This window comes from Populus alba, chromosome 9, assembly GCF_005239225.2.
Source record: "Populus alba chromosome 9, ASM523922v2, whole genome shotgun sequence".
NCBI lineage: Eukaryota > Viridiplantae > Streptophyta > Magnoliopsida > Malpighiales > Salicaceae > Populus > Populus alba.
In genome coordinates, this window is record NC_133292.1 from 10,236,291 (window position 1) to 10,258,617 (window position 22,327).

At 34.7% G+C, this 22,327-nt stretch overlaps 3 protein-coding genes across 4 annotated transcripts; all 3 read left to right on the forward strand.

Annotated features, from left to right (window-relative positions):
* The first annotated feature begins 6,892 nt into the window (after positions 1-6,892).
* LOC118058970 (uncharacterized) lies at positions 6,893-8,968 on the forward strand. Of its 2 annotated transcripts, XM_073411353.1 has the most exons (3): positions 6,893-7,084; positions 7,961-8,283; positions 8,365-8,968. In XM_073411353.1, exons 2-3 carry the CDS (start codon positions 7,963-7,965, stop codon positions 8,701-8,703), a joined length of 660 nt encoding a protein of 219 aa, XP_073267454.1. In that variant the 5' UTR covers positions 6,893-7,084; positions 7,961-7,962; the 3' UTR covers positions 8,704-8,968. The 2 variants fall into 2 exon arrangements, with proteins under 2 accessions (XP_073267454.1, XP_034927673.1); XM_035071782.2 differs by having other exon boundaries at positions 6,894-7,084; positions 7,961-8,968.
* Positions 8,969-10,078: 1,110 nt separating this feature from the next.
* On the forward strand, positions 10,079-12,321 carry LOC118058968 (fructose-bisphosphate aldolase 1, chloroplastic). The gene is made up of 6 exons (XM_035071781.2): positions 10,079-10,373; positions 10,611-10,880; positions 11,071-11,180; positions 11,267-11,357; positions 11,450-11,719; positions 11,871-12,321. The coding sequence occupies exons 1-6, from the start codon at positions 10,203-10,205 to the stop codon at positions 12,147-12,149; spliced, it is 1,191 nt and encodes a 396-aa protein (XP_034927672.1). The 5' UTR covers positions 10,079-10,202; the 3' UTR covers positions 12,150-12,321.
* Positions 12,322-13,742: 1,421 nt separating this feature from the next.
* On the forward strand, positions 13,743-21,920 carry LOC118058971 (putative transcription elongation factor SPT5 homolog 1). The gene is made up of 23 exons (XM_035071783.2): positions 13,743-13,902; positions 13,987-14,369; positions 14,449-14,687; positions 14,782-14,928; positions 15,045-15,203; positions 15,285-15,368; positions 15,743-15,813; positions 15,908-16,265; positions 16,386-16,541; positions 16,646-16,743; positions 16,823-16,871; positions 16,951-17,103; positions 17,183-17,326; positions 17,800-17,890; positions 18,054-18,215; positions 18,301-18,349; positions 18,432-18,526; positions 18,737-18,818; positions 20,018-20,072; positions 20,169-20,286; positions 20,365-20,508; positions 20,995-21,095; positions 21,625-21,920. Exons 2-23 carry the CDS (start codon positions 14,018-14,020, stop codon positions 21,868-21,870), a joined length of 3,153 nt encoding a protein of 1,050 aa, XP_034927674.1. The 5' UTR covers positions 13,743-13,902; positions 13,987-14,017; the 3' UTR covers positions 21,871-21,920.
* The last annotated feature ends 407 nt before the right edge of the window (positions 21,921-22,327 follow it).

Below are 22,327 nucleotides of genomic sequence, written 5' to 3' on the forward strand. Positions count from 1 at the left end.
CTTACTTGCCTCATCTTGCACTTGTTTTTCTCATTTCATTTTGAATTATCTACGTGAACATGTATAAATTCCACGGTCAAGCTTTTGATCAATTAATCTTTAAAGATTTGATTGATGGTTGAAAAAGTTTGTTGTCTCCCTAGATTCAATCTTGGAGGCCAGAATTAGAAAAATTAATAAATTTTTATTAACATAACAAGCCATTATAGAAAATACATCCTTCAAATTGTTCAAAAAATCTTAGTCTGTGTTGATATTTACATCAACTCGAAGAATAAAAAAACTTTCAATCAATTTAAAGGCATGCGATGTGTTTTATTCAATGACTTTATGTAGGCACCCTTTTACCGATTCTTGCTTGTAAGAATTTAATTCCGCCCTTAGGATAATTTTTGTTAGATTGCGTAAGCTTATTTAAGAGTGAGATTGTGATTTTATTTTAAATAATTTTTTATTTAAAAATATATTAAAATAATATATTTTTTATTTTTTATAAATTATTTTTGATATCAGCGCATCAAATTAAATAATTTAAAAATATCAAAAAATATTAATTTTAAAAAAATAAAAATAAATTTTAAAAAAAAAATACTTAAAAAATAAAAAAAGCCTATAATTTTCCTGCTTATAGCCAACTTTTTCTTAAAACTTTTTAAATTTAAATCCACGATAACAACATTTGGAAAAAAATGCACCTATCAAGATGTTTCTTTCAATCATTTCAGGTTTTTTTGTGATTTTGTTGATTAAAACGCGTGGCGTGACTTTGATGGGCCAGACATGTTTACCAGAGTAGGCAAAATAGGCCAGATGGCCTGATGCCCATTGATTATGATCATATGAAGAAAGGGTAAGAGGCACTGACAGCTACTTTGGAGGTGTTTAGAAAACATATTGGTTGCAGTTAATATTTTTTATCTGAAAATATATTAAAATAATAATTTTTTGATATTATTATAATAAAATAATTTTAAAATATAAAACAATAGCTTTTAAAAAAATTAAAATTTTGAAAAAACATAATTTTAATCCCATTACCAAACACCGGCAGGCTTATTATTACATGAGGAGTCTAGTGAGCCAACAAGTTCCTCTTTTACGAACGGTTATACATTAATTTTATGGATCACCGAACAATATTAAAGCTCATTTATTGGCCGAGTACCTGTCATTCTGTTCCCCGTCTACCGTACTTACTGGTTTCACAGGTTGCGGCACCATGGATTCATTAATATTTGGAAACGCGGTACGTTTTTAAAAATTTAATTTTTTTTAAATAAATTATATATATATTAATCAATACTCTAAAGACATGGAAAAAATACTGTACCTTTCTTCACACCTTTTACTTTCTTCATTTTTAATATATTATATCATTGTAATTATTATATCATAATAATTATTATTATTATTATATTATATATACGCCTTTCACTTCCCCCATTTTTAATATATTATATTATTATAATTATTATATTATATTATAATTATTATTATATTATACCATATACTAAAAATTAAATGAAATGCTAAATTGTTTTCTTCTTTTTTATTTTTTTCTTTTAATTAATTTTTTTGTTTGATCCCGGGTTTGATGAGTTAGCATGGTTTGACGAGTTAACCTGGATTTATTTTTCTTTTTAATTTTTTTTTTCATTTAGTTTAATTTGTTAATGTTAAATTTCTTTATATTTAATTATCAAACTTTCATGACACGTATTCCGCGTTTGACGAGTTAACTTGGTTTGACGGGTTAACCCGGTTAATTTTGGATAAACCCGTCAATTTTTTTTTTCTATTTAGTTATCAAACTTTTATGAAGCGGATTCTAAATTTGACGGGTTAACCTGGTTTAAAGGGTTAACCCAGTTAATTCAATTTTTTTTCTTTTTCTTCATTAGTTTTTTTCTTCTTGTTGTTTTTTTCTTTTTAATTGATCTATTTAATTATCACACTTTCATGACACGACCTTATAACTAGACCCCCATCTAATACTCCTAGGTCCGGTGTTTCAGTCAAGCTCATTTAAACTTAAGTAATGTAAGTTTAATATTATTATTAATATTGTAAATAGTATTCCTGGGTCAAGCGTTGCAGCTAGACCCAAAGCTTTTTGGTATATATTTGCAAAAAAATCCAACACTTTTAGATCTTAACCTTTTTTTATATTTTTTACGCATGAAAATAAAAATTAACCTGTGGTGTGTGCCTTTATTTTTTTTTTCCTTTTCTTTTTCTTTTTAAGCCTTTTATCGTGAATAGCATGATGCAATCTACAGTGAAGGAGCTTATATCTTTAGTTTATTTTTGTTTTCTATAGATTCTTAATATTAAATTTTTTCTATTTAATTATTAGGCTTTCATGACACAGATTTAAAGTTTGATGGTTTAACCCAGTTGATTCATATTTTTTTTTTTGTTCATTAATTTTTTCATTCCCGTAGGTATTTTTCTCTTTGTTTTTTTCTTTTTAATTAATCTTTTTTTAAAAAAAATTAGTTCATTAATATTAAATCTTTTCTATTTAATTATCACACTTTCATGACATGAATCTCAGATTTGACAGATTAACTTGGTTTGAAGAGTTAACCTAGTTGATTCATTTTTTTTTCTCTTTTCTCATTAGTTTTTTTTCTTTTGAATTAATTTATTTAATTATTATATTTTTACGACACGACCTTGCAACTAAACCTACATCCAACACTATGAGGTCTGATATTACAGCCAAATCCACTTAAACTTGGATCATGCAAGTTTAATATTATTATTAACATTATAAATATTACTCTAAGGTCAGGCGTTGCAGCCAAAACCAAGACTCGTAGGTATAGCTTTGTAGAAAGACCCAACACTTTTAAATTTTATTTTTTTTATATATTTTTAAGCAAAAAAAATTGATTTGGGACATTGCGCAGGTCATGTAACTAGTGTGTGTGTGTATTGTTTTGATATGATAATATTAAAAATAATTTTTAAAAAATAAAAAATATATATTTTAATATATATTTCAAGTGAAAGGCATTTTGAACCATAGTTTTGAAACCCGGCCTGACCTAGCGGGTCGACTCAGGGCTGGAATCGGGCCGGGTTGAAAAAAAATAAAGGAAGAAAAATCCCGATGTGACCTGGTTGACCCAATTAAAAACCCGGTTGCAATTCGTTAATTTTTTTTTACTAAAACAATATTATTTTAATTAAAAAAATCAATCCAAATAATCCACTTAAAACCCAAAAATCAAATCTTAGATTAGAATGGATTTAAAAACCATACTTTGAACTCCCACTGCTGTAACAATTCTAAACAGGCGAAGCAAGCCAGCCATCACAGTGAATTCTTTTTTTTATTATACCAGTCACGTGGCAAAAACTTTTAGTTTATTTAATTAACAAGAGGGGAAGAAATTATGCTGTGCAACAGTGAGAGTGTGATCTCATTTTGTCACATTTGGTTTTCGACTCCTAGTTAGTTTTTCTTGGGATATATGGTTGGACTAAAAATATAATAAGAGATCGTTTTATTATTGTATTGAAGGGGAAAAAAAGGATAAAAGATGAAGATATATTCTATGTTTTTTTTTTAACAATAAAAATTCATTTTAAAAACTATTTTATAAATATTTAATGCATGTATTTTCTATTCAACTAAATATATTTTTATTTTTTTTATTAACGTGAGTATCTAGACCAGTTTATGTATATTTCGACTAATTTTATAGCGTTTAATATTTATTATATTAAAAATTACAAGGTTTTAACTTGAAATTATAAGAAAAACAAATTTTTTGATTCTAAATTCTTATAATCAGAACATTTTTTAGATGGTTTCTCCATCTTTTACTTTAGAACATTAAGTCTGCAAATTGTCCCATGGTAATTAAATGTGGCTGAACAATTAACGGAACTAACTCAAGTTCTTCTGCTTTTATTTTGAGGTGGTAAACTCACGCTAACTAACGAGATCATTCAATGTAAATAGCTTAAGTAGTCTGTAAGCTTGTTTATCAGGTTCAAATTTAAAAGGTAAATCTTTCTTACAGAAGATTCATTTTGAATGTGGATTTATTAGAAGTTGATTAAAAAATGCTGTAAAATATTCAAAACACGTAAGAAAAAAAAAAATATCGAGCCCGCAGAGCCAAGAGAGAGAATCATGATTAGAAATCTTTGTCGTTTTGATTTCCAAATTTTCACGGGTAGTTTAGCTGCACAGCATCCAGATGGAGTTGATTACCTTAAATGATGTATAGTTATTAAACATGTTCCGCGGTTAATCCAAGAAAGAGATAGGATATGGATCACACAGGTTAATTCAATTTTTAAAAAAATACATGTTAATGTATTTTCCACATGGCAAGATCTCACTGGTTACCGATAAAAAACAATTTTCTTGTCTTACCAAAAAAATCTATCGTGCGCCTCCATCTCTGTGTCTTATTTTATGCGTTAAGTTTCCTTATTTCCCAGTTCGTCTTCTCCTCTCTCCCTCCTCCTCTTTGTTTCATCTTCAATTCTCTGCCATTCCAATCTTTGCAAGTCCCATTTTATTTCTTCACTAGAGCTGCTGCGTCTTCTTCCTTTTTGATTTGCCAGGGCAGAACCCTTTTCCTTTTTCTTTTTTTTTTTCCCATGTGAAAAATGGTGAAAGATTGTCCACCTTATTAGTGATATAGAGTGATTCATGCTCATTCTATATGTAAATCAAGTTCCCAGAAAAGAAACACAGTTTTTATGGATTCTTGTAATAATAACTTAGGCTAAAAAACGGTTGAGATCTCTTTTTATTTTTTTTACTCGGTAAACTGAGTTTCCAGTTAATCTAGTAGTTCATGTAAATTTAATCGGGTTAATTATAAACCTAAATTTTACTCATTTTAAATCCAACCAGATCTTTTTTTAATAGCTCAAATCATCGGGGCTTAATACAACACCTATTGGATTCTAAAAAAACAAAAGACATGTCAGATTTGCTCAACCTCAACGAATTGGAATACTTTCTTGGATGGAGGTTGAGTTTTAAATCGTTGGTGAACACCCAAGTGTCCGATAGAAATTCAAGTGCCCCGTATTCATCAAGTATTTAATGAACAAAACCATTAAAAAATATTTTTGGAAGTTATGGTTATTGTTATTTTTTAAAGTGTTTTTCATTCAGAAAAGCATATATCAATAATATTTTTTATATTTTTTTAAAAATTATTTTTGAGATCAATATATCAAAATAATTTAAAAACATCAAAAATATATTAATTTAAAATAAAAAAATTTAAAATTTTTTAAAAATATTTTTTCACCACAACATCAAACACCTTTTAAGTCGACGTGTGCTGTTTGGGAGTGCTTTTCAAAAGCACTTTCGAAAAAATTTTGAAAATTTTTTTATTTTGTTTTTACTTTAAATTAATATGTTTTTTATGTTTTCAAATCATTTTGTTATGCTGATTTCAAAAATAATTTTTAAAAAATAAAAAAAACATTATTGACATGCATTTCTAAGTGAAAAGCACTTTGAAAAGCAACAGCAACCACATTTTAAACACCTTAGCGCTTTTAGTTGACGACTGATTCCCCTTACGTTATAGTCTATTGGGCCAGGATACTCAATTCTCATCCAAGAATCCCGGGCTCAAGCCCTACAATAGAAGTAATTTTTATTGATAGCTAAGTTGTTTTAACGAGAGATGTTAAATTTACTTGTGGTTATTATCATATGAATTTTGATACAGATTTAGGCCCATATCATAGGTTAGTTTCATCATTAATCTAAATTAATATAAATAAAAATAGTTATTATTATAATTTTAAAAATTTGATTTGGGAAGTCAATTTAGAATGATATCCAGGTCACATGTCAGAATGATCGATTCAGGTCAATATATAAATAAAGATGATTATTATTATAATTTAGAAAACTTGACTATTGAGTCAACATGAAATAAGATCTAAGTTATGAGTCAGGAGAGTTAATTCGAGTTTATTTTTTTTTAAAAAAAGAAGAATTACAACAACCTTATTTTGACCTAGAAAACATGTTAACTAAGATTAACTCTCCTAACTTGTAATTCGGTTCTTGCAATGGGTTGACTCATAAATCAAGTTTTAAAATTATAATAATAATCATCTTTATCTATATGTGGACATGAGTTAGCTTTTCTGACCCGTGATTTGTTAAGGCAACTTTATTTTAACACAAAAAAAAATTTCAATAAAATTCAATGGGTTTTGATCCATGTTTTATCTCGATCTCTAAATCAACTTGAGTTTTTTCGCCTTCCTCCATTGTTTCTTAATTTTTGACTAGTCCAAGCTTTTTGGTCACTTGGGTCAACCTGTTGAATTAATTCAGGTTTTATAACTTGGATTTTAGCATTTTATTAATTCCAACACTTAATATAAACTAAAATAAAAAATGATATTTAATTATTTTTCTAAATACATAAGTCTAACAAAAATATTTTCTCATATTTTATTATTTCTTTACATTATAACTAAATATAATATTAAAATAATCGTTTTATTTTTTTAAATCATTATCAAACACAATCATGTTATCAATTTTTTTATATTATTTCGTTTATTTTTTACTGTGTATTTTTTATATTTTCAAAATAATAACCATACACTAATTCTAAACACTGCTTCAAATCACAAGATATATCTAAATTGCCGCCGAGTCTTGATGATCATGATTGCAAAGACTCGAAAACATCCTGGTGATGCACCTCATGAGTCCGGGGTACAGGTGTGACGTCCGAGTAACTTGGGATTTTTTTCGCGAGTCATTACGACGCTTTGCACAAGGAAATGGCCCACGTGGGAGAGGTCAAACGTCGACGCGTGGACGCTCGTAAGTAGGGCAAGAGTTTTAGGGCGTCGGCCAAATTAAACAGACGGTTTTGTTAGTGGGCTGAAAGATACTCGGTCCAGAAATACTTTTTGAACCAGCTTGTAAGCTGTAACCAAACCAGGAAACCAAACGACACGGCATAGCCGTTGCAACACCCCTCACTCTCCTCCTCCCTTCAAAAACTCCGATCACAATTGCAAGTTTTATCAGCTAACAACCAGGGTTTTTGTCTTCGAAACAGTACGTTTCACACTCTTTCTCTCTTCTTGTGTCTCTTTCATGTGCTATACATCCATCAGTTTTCGGTTTTTACTTCAAAATTGTTGCGTTGGAAACTTCTTGTGGATTTCTACTTCATACGCTGAGAGCCACCGACTTTCATTGTTGAGATTAGTTAGTAACTGTGTTAAAATTTCATTATAGTCTGTTAGAAATTCAACTAATTTTCATGTTTTCTTTGAATTATTTAACCCTAATTGTAACTATTTCTTTATGATGCATTTGTTGTCTATTATTTTGAAAATTCAGAGCGCTTTTACCTTGGACTGAGCACAAACTGTCTCAAGATCATACTAGAGCATCAACCAACCGTTTTAATTGTGTCTTCTTTTGTTTAAATGCATATTGTAGTGTTTTCTATTAACCAGATGGTTCGAATGACAATGCTTGTGATTTTCCAATGATTTTTCATGGATTTCTTGAGGGAATGTTATAATTAGCACACATATGGTAAAGCTACAACGCCGTTATATTGCTGGATCTGTTGATTTCCGTGAGTTGTTTCGTTATTAAACAGCTGTTTCTCTCAACTTTTAGCTTGTCTATATTTTTGGAAAAAGTCGATTTCATTTGAAGGATATGCGTATCATTACTAGAAAAGGATACAAGTTTTTCTGCCTCTCATGGATTGGATGTTGAATTTGAACTGTTATGGAATCATTCATTAATTAGATAATCGTGTCAGGGCAATACCACCTTGCGGGCCTCGTTAGAACAATATGTGATTTGCATGTCTTTGCTAGACCATCAATTCAACGCCTTCTCTTTGGATTTTGTGTTTCCGCATTAACCTGACTTTTATCTTGTATATTGACGATGTCTTCTACATAACTTTAGCCATGAATGCTGGTGATAATGAGATGGTAGAAGGCTCCATTTCTTCTGTTCTTGTTGATTCGTTGGAGTCTAATAAGAATGGAGATGCACTTTCACCTGAAGATGTAGCTTGGGCTGATTCTTGCCTTGTTAAAGATGATGAAATTTCAGATGGTGACTGGAGTTCTCTGAAAGATGTCTTGTTAGAAATTCTTAGTCTGCAGCCAGAATCACACGATTCTTCTAAACCTGGAACTGATGATTTGCCTAGAGCAGCTGATGTTCTGATGCTTCCTTCCGATGAAGCAGTAAATTTACAGTCATCTGTCGTAATTGATAATGAGGTTGCTACAATTAATAAAGAACTAGAAATGAAAAGCAAACGTTTTCCAATCAATGAGGAGACTGATGTTTCATCATCACAGTTTTTTCAGGAAGATTTCTCAGAAACTTCTCTCAAACATGCCTTTTCACCTAATTACAAGGAAGATGATGACTCAAAAATGAGTCTGCCAGATGGTTCAGGACTTGACATGGCCTTTTCAGCATATGATACGGAGCCATCAACTGAGGATATCTTTAAGGTTTGGGATTTGGGCATTCCAGATGAGGAAGATGAACTTGTTAAACAGCTGAACAAGGCCCTCTCTGAAAATCCCGCTCACTCCACACCACAATCTGATGATTCAGGGGGTTTGAAAGAGGAGTCACTTGATTCTTTGGTTAATGGCATTGCAGAACTATCTTTGGATCAACACTCTTGATTCCACTTTCAAACTTTGTACATATTATAGCTTTGATTTTGGTGTATGTTTCCGGCTTTTCTGACAACTGCTTTTAATTGTGATGGAAGGAGTATTTATTGTCCATTAGGCAATTATGTTCTACAGAGCACATTCAACCGTAAGAATCATGGACTTGGCAGCCTTAATTCGAGGTGATGTCTCCAAAACACTGACTTGTACATTAAAGATGTTATATTTAGTTCTGATGATCATGATGCACAAGGCAACACTTTTCTTGTTCTTACTTGGATGCAATGGCTAAACCCTATAGTTTGCACTTGTGCTTGTGTTCAACAGTCAATTTTTCCCATGTGTTTTAAATTCAGTTAATTTGCTCGTGTTATCCAATTTGAATCAAAGCTAATTACTAAAATTTGTCTGAATCAAATGTTAGAAAAGAGAGAGACAGTAAAAAGGATATACACATGTAAACCGATGGAGGATGGCCTGATTGTTCTTCCATTCCTGCAAAAGCTAAAGACTCCAATTTACCTTCTCTCATCTAATATACTCCTATTATTTTTTTTTATTTGGTCCCCCCCTTTTTTTAACTGAAAATGCAGAAACAACACAAACCCAAGAGAAACTACCCCGGATGCAATACAAAGAATTTGACAGTTCCATGATTTCACGTTGAATCTGTACGAATTGTGAGGAACCACAGCCCTACCCACGTGATTCTCAATTCTCATTCTTCGGGCTTCTGCAACTGATATTCAGAACCCTCCGTTTCACCAATGACTCGGTTGAGGCAAGGAATTGAGAATTGAGGTTCTAATTTGTGTAAAATCTATAGTGGGGTTCTTTTAACCACAGATCATTGGCAATTCGGTGCATCTGCCATGAATCTATGCTTATTTTAAGTGGGTCCTACAAATGAAACTATCCAATGATATGTAGACCCATTAACGTCTACTGGTCATAGAAACTCTTGAACGCATCGCATTAAAAGTTGATATGGCAAGCTGTCTACCGTTGAGATGGGTTTCATAGACCATCAAGTCTGGCAAATAAACAATGGCCGTTAATCAAACGAAGCTAAAAAACAAAACAAGAGAGATCAGAACCTCATTTTTACTCTCCAGAACACTGATTTGGACTCTGTAACGTAGGGAATGGGATGCATTTGTCTGATCTTCTTGACGTAGACGAGAGAAAAAAATCCCAGCTTTATGACCCCATAAATTCATTTATTTACGAGGCGGGGATAAAATCATCTATTTCAACCACGCATGCAAAATTCCAAGTGTACCATTCTATCATCCAAATGGCGAATTGTTATTTGTCGACGAACGACAGCCTCAAATGCGACATCTTATGATAACATGGGAGGCAAATATAAATTCATGGAAGTTCATGGATGTGCGGTGAAGAGGCACAAGGTAGAGAGGAGATAAGATAGCAGACACTAATTGTTATTATAGGCTGTATCTTGCACTAGCAGTTTAGTCTCCTCTCAGCAAAACAGAAAAAGAAAAATGGCCTCAGCATCACTTCTCAAGTCATCGCCAGTCCTTGACAAGTCTGAGTTTGTTAAGGGTCAGACCCTCCGCTTGCCCTCTGCCTCCATTGTCCGGTGCCGCTCCACCGCCCCTTCTTCCCTTACCGTCCGTGCTGGTTCTTATGCTGATGAGCTTGTCAAGACCGCGGTATGTCATTTTACATCTTTCACTTATTTCAACTGAGGTTAGAGTAGATTCTCGCAGAAAACATGATATGCAATAACTTTCTATTACACGACAGTTTAAGGCATAGGCTTTAAGAAGAAATTGATGGTACTTTTGTTTTGCCAACTTGGAAGTTTCATGATATAAGATGCCCCATTCAATTTTTTTGGCCATATGGATGATGAAACAGCACTTGCCTGCTCTTGTTTCTGGCTGTAGAAAACCATTGCATCTCCTGGTCGTGGTATTTTGGCCATGGATGAGTCCAATGCTACCTGTGGGAAACGTCTAGCCTCAATTGGGCTAGAGAACACTGAGGCTAACCGCCAGGCATACCGAACCCTTCTTGTGACAGTCCCTGGTCTTGGCAATTACGTCTCCGGTGCCATCCTCTTTGAGGAGACTCTCTACCAATCCACAACTGATGGCAAGAAGATGGTTGATGTTCTTGTTGAGCAGAAGATTGTTCCTGGTATCAAAGTCGACAAGGTAACCCGCCAAACACGTCTTCCAACATCGATTTTTCAGGAATTCATAATATTTTATCGAAATTAAAGTGGTGCTTTAATATTCTTGTCACTGAGTTACCTAAAATTGATAGTATAGGCAAAGTCTATACACCTTACTGTTTATTTAACTAAATTGTAGTAACATACAGTTTGAACAATGAAAACAACAGGGTTTGGTGCCTCTAGCTGGTTCCAATGACGAGTCGTGGTGCCAAGGTCTTGATGGACTTGCCTCCCGCTCAGCTGCTTACTATCAGCAGGGTGCTCGTTTCGCCAAATGGTACTAATAAATCTGTTCTCTGTGTTTCGCAAAATGCTAACCATTACTTTGCAACGTAACTAGTTGTGCTCATCTTCATTGATCAGGCGCACTGTTGTGAGCATTCCCAACGGCCCATCTGCCTTGGCAGTGAAGGAGGCTGCCTGGGGTCTTGCCCGCTATGCTGCCATTTCTCAAGTATAGTTTCTCAAATAAATTTCTGCATTGCTACCTGTGGTTTGTAATCTCTAATTTCTGATTGAGAAAATTTGGTTACTTGAACTTTGTAGGACAACGGATTGGTCCCTATTGTGGAGCCAGAAATCTTACTTGATGGTGAGCATGGCATTGAGAGGACTTTTGAAGTAGCCCAGAAGGTGTGGGCTGAGGTTTTCTACTACATGGCAGAGAACAATGTCATGTTTGAGGGTATCCTCCTCAAGCCTAGTATGGTCACTCCTGGAGCTGAATGCAAGGACAGGGCCACACCTGACCAAGTTGCTGAATACACCCTCAAGCTCCTCCAAAGGAGAATCCCCCCAGCCGTCCCTGGAATCATGGCAAGTTCCCTTCCAACTTTTACAGTTTTACCATATTTTTTTTCGCGAAGTGTTAAATTCACTCTCCTAGTCGGAATTCAAGGTGCTTAAGCAGGAGAGCTGCCTAGCAATGCTGAAACATGTACTGATTGTGGATTATTGTTTTGAGCAGTTTTTGTCTGGTGGGCAATCTGAGGTCGAAGCAACCCAGAACCTCAACGCAATGAACCAATCTACAAACCCATGGCACGTGTCATTCTCATATGCCAGAGCTCTCCAGAACACTTGTTTGAAAACATGGGGAGGCAGGCCAGAGAACGTTCAGGCAGCTCAGGAAGCACTTCTCATCCGTGCCAAGGCCAACTCTCTTGCTCAGCTTGGCAAGTACACCGGTGAAGGAGAGTCAGATGATGCCAAGAAAGGAATGTTCGTCAAGAACTACTCCTACTAAGCTGTTGTGATTGAAATCTATAGATGAAGAAGATGGAGAATCGAGGGAGCAACTGCAACTCTAATTTCTCTCAACGTGTTAAATGATTTATAGCCATGGAGACTATTTTTGTTCCTTGTTACATGTACTCTTAGCAACATAATAAACCTCTTGCCAGTGAGATTAGTGTGTACTTGTATGATGCATTGACTACTAAAATGCTTTAATTAGCAGCTTCAACTCCTAAAATGTGCCCTGGTTCAAAAATCCATCTTTAGTTGATGCATTTACAAGTATTCAAAATTCCAGACCAGGAGGAGAATCTACCACTCAGGCTGGGTAAATTAAATAAGATCACAGTAACCACCATAAAAGAAATCAAAATGTTGGGCAAATCCAAAATCTGAAACGTTATGTCAGCTAACGTTCCTGGGATCTGCAAGATCAAAATGTTGCTGGCATGGAGAGCAACAACCTTAGCCACTAAAACAGAAGCCCCAGCAAAGCTTTAACAAGGGCCATATATAAGGCTGTGACAAAAATGACACGGAGGTAACAGATCGATCACCAATACAAGACAGGGGGCTATGAGAATTATTCGAGCCGTTCCTGAGAGGGGCACCGTTAATCTTCCATTCCTAGTTTCTTCAGCTACAAGGCTGCCGCCCTCGTCTATACCAGCCCACGTCCAAGGGAACTTTATTTTATAAATTTATACACGCAATTTCCAGTGGTACATTACGGGTAGGATAATAACATGTCGGGGAAAAATAGTGGTTAATTCAAGTGGTTTGATGTTTTTTTTTTTTAAAATAAAGTTTTTAAGTTTGAGTTCTATGAATAAAATACATTATTATTAGAAGAGTTTTATCATATAACAGACCGATCAGTTCAATTAAATTAGTTGGGGTTCTATGAACTTAAATACCAGGATTTAGATGAAAAAAAAAAGATTAGGTTTTTACCACCCCACCCAAAATGTTTTGAAATTGATCGGATTTAAATGATGTTATTTACCATGATATCAGGGATATAGGTAGTTTTTATTTTTATTTTTATATGAAGGTATGTAGATAGTTTTTTGGTTGAGTCCATGTTCAATCCTTATTTTTCTTTCTATTGTTTTTTGTCATGTTTTTCAATTTATTCATTTATTCCCTCTGTTTTATAATTTTAAATGAAAGCATGATCATGTTTCCACGTGATATCATGTTTTTCATTGATGCATGCCGTGTTTAAATGAAAGTATTTTACTATTTGTGCGGTTATTGAATTATTTCTTGAAAAGAAGAGGATTAAAAACTGTTTTGTTTAGCAAGATCTTGACCATAAATAATATTATTATTACAATAAAAAATTCCAAATGAGGAGACCAGAACAAGCAAATAAGCTTCTTAATATTTTCAGTTACAAATCTTTCAACCTGGAAGAAGTAAAATTGTATAGTATATAGATACTGTGCTATATAATCAAGTAGATTTTTTAATTAGATGGAATATTATTGTATGGCTTGTTTCCAGTTTAAACTTGTTTTAGCCCAACACTAAGCCCATATATTTATTGATGGATGAGAAGGCTCCAATTGGCGGTGGGGTCCGACCACCAACGACATTTCGTTTTTCTTTACAGATAAAAATTTGACTCAAGCTCTCTCGACGTCTTCTCGTCGTTCTTTGCACCTGTTAGGGTTAGCGCCCATACACTCTCTATCTCGCTCTCCGATCGCAATTGTGCTCTGCAAATCTCCAAAACCCTCATTCGCTCATTTTCACAGGTACACGATTCAATTCTGTTTTTTTTTTCCTGTTTTCTGACATGAGCAAGAATGATTGCTTACTTGCTGGATTGATTGTATCAGATTACAACCAAAGCCGTCAATTTAATCAACCATGGCCCGTCGAAGAGACGAAGACGACGACCTTGAAGATGAAGAGTACGAGGAGCAGGAAGAGCAACTGATGGATGAAGAAGAGGAGTATGAAGAGGAAGAAGAAGAGGATAGAGGAGCGTCGATTAAGAAGAGACGGAGATCAGATTTCATTGATGATATCGCGGAGGAGGAGGATGAGGAAGAAGAAGATGATGACGATGATGAGGATTATGGTGGTGGAGGTGGAGGTGGAGGTGGAGGTGGAGGTGGTAGGAAGCAGAAGGGGAAGAAGCGGCGTGGTTCTGAGTTTTTTGATGATATTGCGCAAGTTGCCAGTGATGACGAAGAAGAAGAAGAAGATGCCGAGGATGGTATGTTTAAATTTTAAGCCTTTTTATTGTTCAGTTATGGTGGTAAATTTAATGCCCTTAATTGTACTTTTGTATGCAGATTTTATAGTTGATGATCATGGAGCTGATTTACCTGATGAGGCTGGTGGTAGAAGGATGCATCGGCCATTGCTGTCACGTGAGGATGATCAAGAAGATGTTGAAGCGCTTGAGAGAAGTATCCAAGCTAGATATGCAAAGTCAATGCACTCGGAATATGATGAAGAGACTACGGAAGTGGAGCAACAAGCTCTTTTGCCATCCGTTCGTGATCCAAAATTATGGATGGTCAAGTGTGCAGTATGTTTATCATTGGTCCTTGGACGTGGCTTTCATATTTATGTGCACTATATGTATTCATGTGCTTATTAAATTGATCTTTGATGTTCATCAGATTGGCCGGGAACGGGAAACGGCTGTTTGTTTGATGCAAAAATACATTGATAAAGGATCTGAGTTGCAAATTCGGTCTGTTGTTGCTCTTGATCATCTTAAAAACTATATATATATTGAAGCAGACAAAGAAGCCCATGTGAGAGAGGTATACTTCTGCTGTGAGGCTTTTCAGTGATTACTGAATTATGCAACTTTTGATGTTTTCATACATGCAACTGTGATGAATGGAATATGTGATGTATTGATTTGCTTCTGCTTCAGGCTTGCAAAGGCTTGCGCAATATTTTTGGGCAGAAAATCATGCTTGTCCCAATCAGAGAAATGACTGATGTTCTTTCAGTTGAAAGCAAAGTAATTGATCTTTCCAGGGACACATGGGTCAGGATGAAGATTGGGACTTACAAAGGAGACCTTGCCAAAGTATTTTTTATAACTTCTATTCCTTTTCACTTTCTTGTTCGCAGATTTTCGTGGCTGATTTTTCAAGCTCTTATTTTGAAGGTTGTAGATGTAGACAATGTGCGGCAGAGAGTTACAGTAAAGTTAATTCCAAGGATTGACTTACAGGCTCTTGCAAACAAACTGGTATGTCTTCGCTTAGATTATTGCTCTTTGTGATTGATAGTAGACTTTTTGGACTTGGAAAATTGTCTTGTACAAAGTTATGTCTCATAACAATGGTGACTTCATATAGATTCACTAGGCATTTCCTTTCTATCATCATCATTACTTTGCCAATGCATGAATGCAATGAAACTGTATTGTACAAAGTTATTTCTCTGATTGGGACTAGCATGATTTTCTGCCTAAAAATAGTCTTGTAGAAAGTTATTTCTCTGATTGGGACATACTGTGCTATACCTAGCTGGAAGTTATGTCTCTTCACAATGATGAAAAACTGTCTTGAACTAAGTTAGTGCACTTTCATAATAGGAAGTTTTGTTACCCTTTTTCCTCAGGAAGGCAGAGAAGCACCAAAGAAGAAGGCATTTGTACCTCCTCCACGTTTTATGAATGTTGATGAAGCTAGGTGGATACTGGTTGCTTCTTTTTCATTGAAATATCTATACTACCGAATCTTTTTGTTTATTATCCAATTATTTGCTGGCCTTGTAAATTTTCAGGGAATTACATATTCGTGTTGAGCGAAGAAGAGATCCGATGACTGGTGATTATTTTGAAAATATTGGCGGGATGCTTTTTAAAGATGGTTTCTTGTATAAAACTGTATCAATGAAGTCAATTAGTGCTCAGAACATTAAGCCGTCATTTGATGAACTTGAGAAGTTTCGATCACCTGGAGAGAATGGAGATGGTGATGTTGCCAGTTTGTCAACCTTGTTTGCAAACAGAAAGAAGGGTCATTTTATGAAGGGTGATGCAGTTATTGTTGTCAAGGGAGATCTGAAAAGTCTAAAGGGATGGGTTGAGAAAGTTGATGAAGAAAATGTTCATATTAGACCTGAAATGAAGGGTCTTCCGGTAAGAATCCGTTGGTAAATTTAAAATAATCATTGGTCTTCATATGTTGTCAAGGATCACTTGAATTTGCTGATCTGCTCAGCCTTTCATTTATTGATACTCAAAAGTATTTATTGGCAGAAAACACTTGCAGTGAATGAAAAGGAACTATGCAAGTATTTTGAACCTGGCAATCACGTGAAGGTTGTTTCGGGCACACATGAAGGTGTCACTGGCATGGTTGTTAAGGTTGAGCAGCATGTGCTCATTATTCTGTCTGATACAACAAAGGAACACGTGAGTGATATATTTGTTGCATGAATTAGTTTTCTCTGCTTAGGAATTGTTTTTTGACAAGAAAACTTATGTGTGGAAACAATGTTGATATCTGTTATCTTCAGATCCGTGTATTTGCTGATGATGTTGTGGAAAGTTCTGAGGTAACGACAGGTGTTACCAAAATTGGGGACTATGAGCTTCATGATCTTGTACTATTGGAGTAAGTCTGTTTGATTAAGAATGGTAATCGTTTGGTCCCTGTCATTTGAGGTCTTATCTGTTATTTTGGTTTGTTGTAGCAATATGAGCTTTGGTTTAATCATTCGTGTAGAAAGTGAAGCCTTTCAGGTTAGTCATCACTGGACTGTCCACATTTCCATGTTTATCTGTCACCTATGTCAGCACAAGGGTCATCCTTTTGGTGCAGGTTCTCAAGGGAGTTACAGAGAGGTCTGAGGTTGCACTTGTTAGACTAAGAGAGATCAAATGCAAAATTGAGAAGAAAACTAACGTGCAAGATCGGTACAAGAACACAGTATCGGTGAAAGATGTTGTTAGGATCATTGATGGTCCTTGCAAAGTAAGATTCTTTTCCACTGTATGATTTATCTTGCTATCACATGTGCATATAGCTTACAGCCTCCTTTTTGTCTTGTTAGGGGAAACAAGGTCCTGTAGAGCACATATATAGAGGAGTCTTGTTCATCTATGATCGGCATCACCTTGAGCATGCTGGGTATATTTGTGCTAAATCCCACTCATGTGTTGTCATCGGAGGATCACGTTCTAATGGAGATAGAAATGTAAGTATTTCTTATATTATTTTAGCAATAAATATTATTTTTTAGCTGAATTTTTTGTGCATGTAGCTTTAATTTTAATGATCTTGACCTTCTTTCAGGTTTATTTGGTATGAAGTGGATTAGTGTTCATAATTATCAAATGTTGCTGATAAATGCTAACTGAATATGAGCTTGAAAAGATGGTCGTTGGTCATTGTCACTAAATTTGCTTTCATCTATCAGTAATTAATTGCATAGAGAACCTATTGCTAGATGTATTCTGTTCTTGCTTAAATGATTTTCTGGTTTAAAAAATTTATGTTCAGTTATTGTTTAAATTATTTTTTGGTTAAAACTTCTCTTACAATCATTATTCATTAGTAATTTATTCAGGCTACGAGGATATGATTTTAAAAGCGAAAATTGACTATATCAATCAACAGATATAATTTAAACCAAACTGTCCTTTATCTCACTCATTATTAAAACTTCAGGGTGATTCCTACTCAAGGTTGGGCAGTTTTAAAACTCCCCGGGTACCCCCTTCACCAAGGAGATTTCCTAGAGGAGGTCCTCCATTCGACTGTAAGTTTTTTTTATGGTCCCGCTCTCTTCTTTAAACAAATTCTATCATAATTGGACTTCTTAATTTGTTATTTACCTCAGAAAGGAAAGGAAATTTTCGTTGCAATGGTGTCATATTTTTCTCAAATCAAGTCTAATATCAACTGCTTATTGAATTCTGCAGCTGGGGGAAGAAATAGAGGTGGAAGGGGAGGGCATGATGCTTTGGTTGGTACCACAATAAAGGTACGACAGGGCCCTTTCAAGGGCTACCGTGGTCGTGTTGTAGATATCAAAGGTCAATTCGTTAGAGTTGAACTGGAATCACAAATGAAGGTTGTTACAGGCAAGTCTTCATCTATGTCCGGTAAAAAGCTAGACCCTTGTATTCCTGTTTGTTTCATGGACAATGAATGCTGTTTTATGTGCAGTTGATCGGAGCCACATCTCGGATAATGTGGTTGTTTCAACTCCATACCGGTAAATCGAACATGCACTGAAAATTGTTTGTAGTTTGATGATTCTATCTTTCTGACTATATGTTTTCCACATGTTTTATCAGCGATACACCTCGATATGGTATGGGAAGTGAAACCCCAATGCATCCTTCTCGGACTCCAATGCGTTCACACATGACACCAATGAGAGAATCAGGAGGTTTGTTCTTTTTATACAAGTCTACTTAGATTTTGGATACTTTAATCAATCACCATTCTGGTATATGAAGTCTATTCAGATTTTGGATACTTTAATCAATCACCATTCTGGTATATGAAGTCTATTCAGATTTTGGATACTTTAATCAATCACCATTTTGGTATAGGTGGGATTAGTATAAGCACTTATGTGTTTGTCTCATGTTTGCAGCGACACCTATTCATGATGGCATGAGGACACCTATGCGTGATCGAGCCTGGAATCCTTATGCACCAATGAGTCCTCCTCCAAGGTTTGAGCATGAATTTTTCTAATACTAATTGTTTTCCTATTTTAGTTTTCTTTTCATGATGAGAATTTGGAAATTGGACCTGAATCCTTTTATTGAATATTTGATTGATAGTCACTTGAAGAACTTTTAGTTTCATTTAGTTTCAGTCATTCCCTGTCACGAGTAATTGATTTTTCAGAGGCATATTTGGGTTTTTTCAGAACTGCTGATGGTACTGATTTGCTTAATTGCAATCTGTCTAAAATATGACCTTCATTTAGTGGACACAGCTTCATATGCAATAAAATGGAGAATAAGTAACTGGTAAAATGACAGTTGCATCAGAAACAGTGTGAATAAGTTAGATTTGAATGATTGGGCAGTTTTTCCTCCTTTTCACAATTATTGATTTAAAATGTACACATCTAGAGGAATGTATACTAGTTGTATCAATATCCCCAAGTTATCTTGGTTCCTTAATGAATTGGTCTCAATTGTGTGTTGTTTCACCTAAATAATCAAAAATAAATGAAGAACAAACCATAATTTAACCTTACATTTCTAAAAGTTACTTACCCTGTCACAATAATTTCACTCCATCTTTGATAGTTAATTCCCATGCCTGTGTGCCATATTGGTTCACCAGATCGATCATAAATCATAACCACATCCCCTAAAGTTGTTTCAATGACCTTCATTTGTCCCATTTTGCATTTTAGAACTAGACATTCTTTTCCTTATGTTTTGTCTTTAAATTAACATTCTTGCTTTGGTTGATTTACAAGTTATTTTCTTTTGCTTAATTTAAAACAGTTGGAGACCTATTACATCTATCTACAATATGGGAAATTGTCTGTCACCGTGGATAATTTTTAAATGATGAATTTAGGCAGAGCTTAGAATTAGGTGCGCACCAAAGGATAAATATTTATCTTGCTTTTTGATTAGCTTCAATCTCCTTTTTTACTCTGTCCCACAAACTTCTTTTTTAAATTTTCTTAATCATTGCTGCAAATAGAACATGCTTAATATGCATTGCATGCTTCTGTTGTCTGTTGTATCTGATGCAAAATAGTGTTTGCATTTCGTGTATTTTGACACCGTGACATCAGTTCCTTAAAAAAAGTATCCTCTTTCAAAATTAATGAACTTTTGGCCTTGTCACTTTTATGCATTGTAACTGAAGCATGGTCATTGGAATTGTTTCTGCAAAAATGCAGGGATAATTGGGAAGATGGGAACCCTGGTTCTTGGGGAACCAGTCCGCAGTATCAGGTAAAGAACTAGGCATACCTTGATGCCATAAATAATTCAAGTTATTCTGTGCTGTTATTATATGTGTGTGATGTAATGAAAATGTTCTTTTTCCAGCCAGGAAGCCCTCCCTCTGGAACATATGAAGCTCCAACTCCTGGTTCAGGCTGGGCTAGCACTCCTGGTGGTAATTATAGTGAAGCTGGAACACCAAGAGATAGCAGTTCTGCATATGGTAGTTTATTTTTCAGTTTCCTATGATACTTTAAGCGGTGATTTTTTTATTGTAGCTAACTTCATGCACCTGTTACAGCCAATGCTCCAAGCCCATACCTGCCATCAACTCCTGGTGGCCAGCCTATGACACCCAGTTCAGCGTCCTATCTCCCTGGCACTCCTGGAGGGCAGCTAATGACACCCGGAACTAATGGTCTTGATATGATGTCTCCTGTTATAGGTTTGTTTTGCACTTTCTTATTTTTGCCATTTGTCATAGTTATTGTGTTCGATCTATTGATATTTATTAGTTTGTATGAATATAACTAGGAATGTCCTTTTTCATTGTTTGGTTTTTGGTTTAGTCTGTGTCTTGTGAAGCCATTTTTTCAGTTTGGATCAAGTATTCCTGAGGTGAGGCCATGAACGGCTCTGCCATATATGAAAAGAAGAAAATTAATTCTGTTTTCAATTCCAGAAAATGAGTTGTTGCTTCGTGAATTTTCTTTTCTTTTCTTTTGGTGGCTTTGGAAGTTAGAACTTAATCCGCATGGTGAAGTGGCTTGAATAGGCAGAGCATATGTATGGAATTTGATCAGCTTTCTACGAAATTTTGTTTTGGTCTCCTGGCATATCTAGTGTGATTTTTACTATATCTAGGTTTGGTTTTAAAAACTCAAAAATATCTTTTTAGCAATTATGTAAGTTGCAATTCATTGCATTACAGGTGGAGATGGTGAAGGACCATGGTTCATACCAGACATATTGGTTACCGTTCACCGGACTGCAGATGAATCTGCAGTTGGTGTCATCAGAGAGGTGCTTCAGGTATGCCTTTCAAAAGCCAGTTGGGAAAAAAATTCATTTTCTTCTCTGTTGATTATTAAGATTCTGTTTGAGCTATGGCTTTTGACTTTGAATCATAATACAAAAGTTGATTTTCATTATTAACTTGTGAGAAAAATAAGTTAAAATGACTTCAAGTTAGAAGACTGTTTGGTAAAAATGAGAAAGCAATTTTTTCTATTTTTTAAGTAGGAATGTAATGCAAGTTAAAATCCATTCCTATTTTGATTAACGCAAAATTTTGACTCAATTTTATAATGAACCGTTGATTTAAGTTAAAAGTTATTTCCAATCAAATATGCTTATGTCTTTTTATGAGTTAAAAGTTAAAAAATAACTTGAATCAATCCACAAAAGTCATATCAAACATAATCTAACTGGATGTTTGAAATCCATGTGAAGTTCCTTGAATTTTTTTGATTAAGCCGCACTGATTTATATGGAAGGAATACAAAGTAGATTTTTTTGTAATGAATTCAGCTCTATACTAATGCTAGTGTTGGTGGACCAGGATGGCTCTTGTAAAATAGTCCTTGGGGCTCATGGCAACGGAGAAACGATAACTGCTCTTCCTAGTGAAATTGAGATGGTGGTGCCAAGGAAATCAGACAAGATCAAGATCCTGGGTGGTGCACATCGTGGTGCTACTGGCAAGTTAATTGGCGTTGATGGCACTGATGGAATTGTAAAGTTGGAGGACACTCTTGATGTTAAGATATTAGACATGGTTATACTGGCAAAACTTGCACAGATGTGATTTTCCTGAGAATACACAAATTAAAATTCAAGAATTATTTTCCCCCTGCAGTTCATCTTTATCTTTGGTCTGTATCAGTGTTTAAAATTCCAAGCTACGAGCAGCCTCTATCATACAAGTTGGCTAAATAAGAATTACTGTAAATGATCGAAATGAGGGTTACCTGATTTTCAGAAGCGAACATGCAACTGAAGTTCTTGACAAAATGGATGTGTCTTGGAGAGGGTTTAGAGCTAAAAACATGGAGAAGTGTTAGCAAGTAGCATCAATTTTAATTGAATAATCCTCTTTAGTTGGAAATTGGAATGTGGGTTTGTTGGATTGGTTGCTGAGCTTTTGCAGGAAGATTATACAAGAATCATCTAACGACAAATATATAACATGTAAAGCTCTCAAGGCTAACAATCTTATAAATTAGATGCCTAATCCTTCCGTTTCAGCTTTACAAGGAAAATCC